At 39.4% G+C, this 6,125-nt stretch overlaps 1 protein-coding gene across 2 annotated transcripts in view; it reads right to left on the minus strand.

Annotated features, from left to right (window-relative positions):
• Positions 1-2,403: 2,403 nt before the first annotated feature.
• si:ch211-212k18.15 (probable E3 ubiquitin-protein ligase ARI5) overlaps positions 2,404-6,125 on the minus strand; it is a 4,524-nt gene continuing 802 nt past the window's right edge. Inside the window, exons 2-5 of one of the 2 annotated variants that reach the window (XM_014021022.1) lie at positions 4,515-4,718; positions 4,280-4,380; positions 3,311-3,484; positions 2,404-3,227 (exon numbers count right to left, since the gene is read on the minus strand). In XM_014021022.1, coding sequence (XP_013876476.1) covers positions 2,772-3,227; positions 3,311-3,484; positions 4,280-4,380; positions 4,515-4,605 — 822 coding nt within the window. In that variant the 5' untranslated portion in view covers positions 4,606-4,718 and the 3' untranslated portion in view covers positions 2,404-2,771. Of the gene's footprint in view, positions 3,228-3,310; positions 3,485-4,279; positions 4,381-4,514; positions 5,278-6,125 lie in introns of those variants that run through there. The other variant, XM_014021021.1, reaches the window with a different exon arrangement.

Genomic DNA, 6,125 nt, shown 5'->3' on the forward strand with positions numbered 1-6,125 from the left:
ACACACACACACACACACACACACACACACACACACACACACACACACACACACCACTGCACCTCCATCTACCCAGAAAAACACCAAGATAAAATTTTAGATGACTCAGCTAAAGTCAAGCTAATCTCAGGAAAGAAGATGAGGAACTAGAGGGATGAGGATCAGCAGAYAACCTGTCCATGAAGAYCACAAAAACTAAAGGAAAATCAGGACTGACCTCACCGTCCTTTATACTGTACATCAACAGTGGCTGTGTAGGGATGGTTCACACCGTATTCTCAGCAGAAACCGATGACTCCGTCTTTTATGGGCAGGTCCAAAGGTGACAAGAAGTTTCCAAAACGACTGGGTGTAAGTTCCCTCTTTTCCTTCTGTTTTTAAACCCGTGAACAGATTTGTCTTGTGGAGATGTTTTTCTGTGATTTTGTTTTAAAGTGGAAATAAAAAGTGAAAGTTTCAGACACTCAATCTTGCTGTWTTTCTCAACACAGGTTCAGAAGAAGAGAAGGAGAAAATGGAATCTATAAGGGTCTTTGTCAAGGGCCTGGGGGGTAAAATGTCCGTGTTGGATCTGGGCAACACTGAGGAGATGGAGAACATGACCGTGCTGCAGCTGAAGGAGAAGGTAGCAGAAAAGGAAAGTGTTCCAGGTAAATTTAAAACACATATAAGACAATGTCCAATCTAAACACTGAAGGAAATTCTGCAGAATTATTGATTATTGTGACTGGATCGACACTATTTTTRAATTCCTCTGTGTTAAAGATCTGTTATCTACAAACCAGAAATATTTCTGAGCTCAAATCCACGGTTTCTTAAAAATAATATGAAGACAGTTATTTCAGCATTAATCACCTCCAGGTGGGATTAGTGTAAACCTCTGTACCAGTCTCTGCTGTCCCGTCAGACTGTGTCTCTCTGGTGTTTGTTTCCTCACTGACTTCCTGTTTGCTAAAAGAGCATTATGAGGTCTGATGTGAACTTTTTGAAACTCTCAGGTCCTTTTGGACATTCCTTCATGAGATTATCATGAGTTACTGACTGCATAGACAGAGCACTAATTCTGTACTTCATTTTTAAAAACCGTAACAAGTCAAAATATAAGTTAGTGAAATAATATAAATTTTAGATTTGYAATTTATTTATTTGTTTATGCTTGAAAAACACATTTTCCCTTCGTTTTCTCCCAATATTTTACTATCTTCTTTTTATCTTCATCTTTATTTCATTTTCTTTTAAACACTTGAGCTTGTGTTCATTTAGCTCCATGGTCTGGTTTCTGAAGAACTGAGACTCTTTACTGGTTCACTGCTTACCCTGGTTTGGTTTAATCTTTTACCTTCTCTTTAAAAAGTACTAGTAGCAGACCATATGGTTTATTGCTTGTATATTAATAACTATAATTCTAACTTTTGTTATATCTRTGTGTGTTTCAGTAAACAAGCAGCGGTTGATCTTCAATGGGCGGCAGATGAGAGACTCAGATTTGGTWTCTGAATATAAAGTTCAACATGGAGGCATTATACAGCTGGCTGTAAATCTGTGTGGTGGAGGTGAAACTCGAAGAAGTCTAGAGAATTTGGCTGACTTTTTGGACCCACAAGCATCAAAGCCTTAAGGACTAAAGTCATTTTTCTACTCAAATATTTGCCTAAACTCCCAGTCACTCTACTTAACCTATACTGTTCCTTTGAGGAGAAATACCCATTGAAACCCATTATAAAAGTGTTTTTTTTATCTCAAATTTATCATATTATAAAATGATGCATTCCTTTCACTTTTGTTTTTACCTTTTTGCCTCTACTGTAGATTGTTGTATTACTCCACTAGGTGATGCTCTGCTTTCATGTTTGAGATGCTGTAAAGCTGCAGCTGCTGAGTCTGGTCGATCACCAATAAACCTGTTTTAGTTTTGTAAAAATAAAAGCAAACTTGTGTTGTGCACAAGTTTATTATATAATGTGTAAAAAAATGCTTGTACCTTGAAGAATCATCCACCTTGTCTTTGTAGTTAATGWTGGCAGAGTTGTCAGCTTGACCAAAAACAAGGTCTTGTTGTCAGATGGACTGAGCTGCGCCAGCCCAGTTTTTTTTATTTATAGTTAAGATTTAGAAAAGAAGAACAGATTAAAAAAAAGAAACTGTAGTGAATTCACTTGAGCAGAAAACTACATCTTTTCAGTTGAAATGGGGAGAATGTTCTAATAACTCTGGACTGTATCTTTACAATTACATCCTTGTATAAAGATTAATTTGGTCATCTTAAAAGAGAAAAATGTAAATTGTGCATTTACCTGTCGACTAACATTGTTCATTTTTAACAACTAAAAATTCTGAACTGTCCCTTTAAAGTTTTTATGAAATCATTTGTAACCAAAGTGAACAGAAATGCTTTTCCTAGTTAATATGAAAGATCTTTCATTGGATTTTGCAACAATAGTTAACTTGTATGCCTATAAACCTTTCAGTGTTATTTTCAATAAATCGTGTTTTATATTGAAACTTTCTGCTGCCGTTCATTGTGTCCAGCTCACAGCAGAGGTGTGAGGATGAGCTGACTTCACTCAGTTAAAACAGAACTTTATTTACATTATCTCAGAAAAAAACAGGTCTCATGAATGAAACGTCAGCTACATCTCTAAACAGGAAATTCTTGTGCAAACAGCTTACAAACATGAACAAGAAGAAGGACTAAAACGTTCAGATTTAGAGAATCTTACTGTTAAAGGCTAGAAGACAGAAAAAAGTTAAGGTGAAATACTCGTGTGTGTTTAGTTTCTGCGCCACACAGGTATGGATGTTTGTCTGGGAGCCACTCCATCGCTGCAGGGGATGAAGTAGGAACTCGTCTGCAGACACTCAGGAGTGAGCTTCAGACACACGAAGCAAAACTCCACCTGACAGCGAGGGCAGATGATGTTCTTGCAGCCCGTCTTGTCGTGCTCCACCTTCTGACCGCAGGTGGGACAGGCTCTGATGGAGGGACAGGCGTCCACCCCCCGCACCTGAGGGAGGGCGGTGGTCTTGCAGGTCCTGAGCAGCTCGAGGTCGTGGTTGAGGCAGCCGTCACTGTCGCAGCGGTCGGAGCGTGGAGCTGGACCTTTCCACGGCATCAAACACTGCCAGCAGAACTGGACCACTTTCTTTTTATCCGCTGTGCACACTAAGCACTGCGCGCAGAGGTTGGTCAGGTCCTCACGTTCAACGTAGGACTTACAGCCAGGGCACTGTCGGGGAAAAATAAAGTCTTCAACACTGCAGGAAACTGAAGTTGATTACAATTTCTAATACTGATTTGAAGGTCACTCACTGATTTGAAGTCACAGTACTGCATGGCAGCCAGACGAGCAATGTTCTTCTCAAAGTGCTGCATTTCCTTCGGTGTCAGGACGGCCAGCCGGCGCACTTCTTGGTAAGACCAGACTGCACCGCATTGTTGCATGGTTTCTTCCTCTAAAGCAGGGCACTTAAATTTGTACTGGCCCTGAAAAAAATTAGAACAAAATGAAACTGGTTGTGATGCTGCACAGGAACCATTTCCTGCATTTCATCAGTTTTGGTAAAAATAACTCTCTTGACTAGGGATGCACGATATATCGGCATTCATATCGGTATCGGCCTGATGTGTAAAACTGGGCCGATATGAACGTCCGATATTGATTTCCCACTTTTATCTTTGTGTTTCTGTTTTGGAGAGGAGATGGTTGGTTGAGCAGCATCTGTTTGATCATGATAGTGATATTGATGCTGCGCAGCAGGAATAACTGAAGTAGAGCCATGTCAGAGGTCTGGTTGTTTATTTACGTATCAAAAAGACCCAAGTGTATTTGTGCGTATATTTATAATATAATTTGTGTGTTTGAGTAATATCAGTAATTATTGGTTATCGGCCATAACAGCAATAATTATATCGGCTGAAATTTTCATATTGGTGCATCTCTGCTCTTGACGCTCTCTGTCCTTTGGTTTCATTCGTGCATCCTGCTGTCAGAAGTCTTTGGTCAACTTTTGTTTTAAATGTGTTATAAATAAATTGACATTACTTTTCTCAATCCCTATCAGGAGCAAACAAAACACCTGTTATGACTGACAGGAGGAAMAGGTGTCATATTTAGCTTTTTACAATAAGTCTGTCCAGTTTTGTGTCACTAATCACAGCAGGTAAATGACCTCCATTAAGTTTGGACAACTGAAACACTTCACAAACATACAGTTTAACAGTAAAGAAGTCTAAATGAGAACGCAGAAGTAAATTTTCTAGAGAGATGGTGGAAAGTACCTGATCTAGCAGGCTGCGACACCATCCRGTGAGTGACTGTGGTGTGACAGCGTGACCACAGGACATCTCTGCTCGGAGACACTGGTCTCCCTCTTCAGGGGCTGAGGGGCACAAAATTTAGCAAATGTACCAAGAGTGTGAGGAAAACACTAAGTTAGAGCTAATATGCAGGAACTGAAAGTAACAAACATGTAATAAGAACATTTGAATAACAATGACAGTTTTGAGTCCTTACGCATTGGATCCAGATCATCGGGTCTTTTGACAAATTTCAGCGTTGTGTCTCGGGCGTCATATTGTTTCTGGTTCTGGTCCTGTGTGCTCATTGTGGCTCAGATCAGCTCTTCTGCTTCCTGTCAGAAAGGAATCCTCTTCAGTCTGTCTGGTTCACTCTGAAGTTGCTGCTGTGTCTGTTTCTTTTTTCACTTTCACTTAGCTCCTGTTGTTTAGGAGAAGTCACGTCAAACCAAAAAGACCAAACCCACCGTACACATCTTGAACACACCCTGATCATGTGACCTCTGCTGGAAAACAAGGTGATTTCCAGAAATCATACCACAGCATGAACAGATACAAGGAAACTGAATAAACAGGGGTAAATAAAGCAAGTCATTAAATCATAAAAACAAAGTCCACATGGAGCTAGATGTGCTTTTGATACACAAACACCTACTAACAACTAATATTTATGTTGATGCCTTCCAGGTGAGAAAGCTTTAAGTGTAGCAAAAACAATTATAAACAATTGATAATCAGAAAAATGACCTTTTCTGTGAAAATCTGTGAAGGCTGAAGAAAAGTTGTTTCCTTCTCTCCTACCTCCCCTATCTTTCCTGCTTGCTGTGTGTTATGTCTAGCTTGCTGAGCGTTTCCTTTGCAAACTTTTCTCAATATGCTATTTTTATTTTTATGGATTTGGTTAGCTGGTCTCTTAATGAAAGTTTGGATCAAATTTATTCCAAGGGGGGACCTTTGTTTGGCTGGGACAACTAGCTGGAWATATCCTTGTTCCTGTAGACGTGGCCCACGTGRGAACTGATATGCTTGGCTGATTTATCTCTGGAGGCTTGGGTGGAATGCGCACACCAATTCGTCTGATTGGATTTGCCACCTTGGGATGTACCAGCAGACATTAAAACAGAAGAAAAAACATTTTCTTGCTATTTGCATTTGGCTCCATGATTCAGCCTTGGCGTGCTGATTATCTTAAATTCTCCCTGATGGTATGTAAACAAGACGCTTCTCATCCGCACTCCTATCTACACCTGCAGCTTTGACTTAGGCTCAATGCCGACTGATGAACTTTACTCCATCTATCAGGACAATGGTAGAATGTTACCTAAGCAGTGGTGCACAGACTCACATTACATTGCACACATGTACACACACACTTCACAAAGACCATCAACCCCCTGCACTGCACCTTCTCCACCAGCAAATGTGTTTTTGTTTGTGTTCCCCGCTCTGTTGCACAGGTCTTCCTCTGTTTTCTGTATGTTTGTTTGTTGTAACTTATATAGTGCTGAAATGTGATTGTCTTCTGGGACTTATAAAGCAATTGTTAGTATATTACACAGCCAATATATTATGCATTATACTTAACTACACTTAAACCAGATTAGTACCATGAAACTACAAACCCAGAGATTAATACACAGAAAGTATGTTATGATGTCTTAGATTACATTATTTACCTAATATATTATAATGTCTTATTCTGCCTTTTTTCTTTGTCTTATTTGTTTGTATCATTTCTTAAATCATGTAAAGAATTTTGTATCGCCTTGCTGCTAAAAAGTGCTTTATAAATAAACATTACCTTACATAATGTAGAGCTATATATATA

Source organism: Austrofundulus limnaeus, unplaced genomic scaffold, assembly GCF_001266775.1.
Source record: "Austrofundulus limnaeus strain Quisiro unplaced genomic scaffold, Austrofundulus_limnaeus-1.0 Scaffold276, whole genome shotgun sequence".
Taxonomy (NCBI): domain Eukaryota; kingdom Metazoa; phylum Chordata; class Actinopteri; order Cyprinodontiformes; family Rivulidae; genus Austrofundulus; species Austrofundulus limnaeus.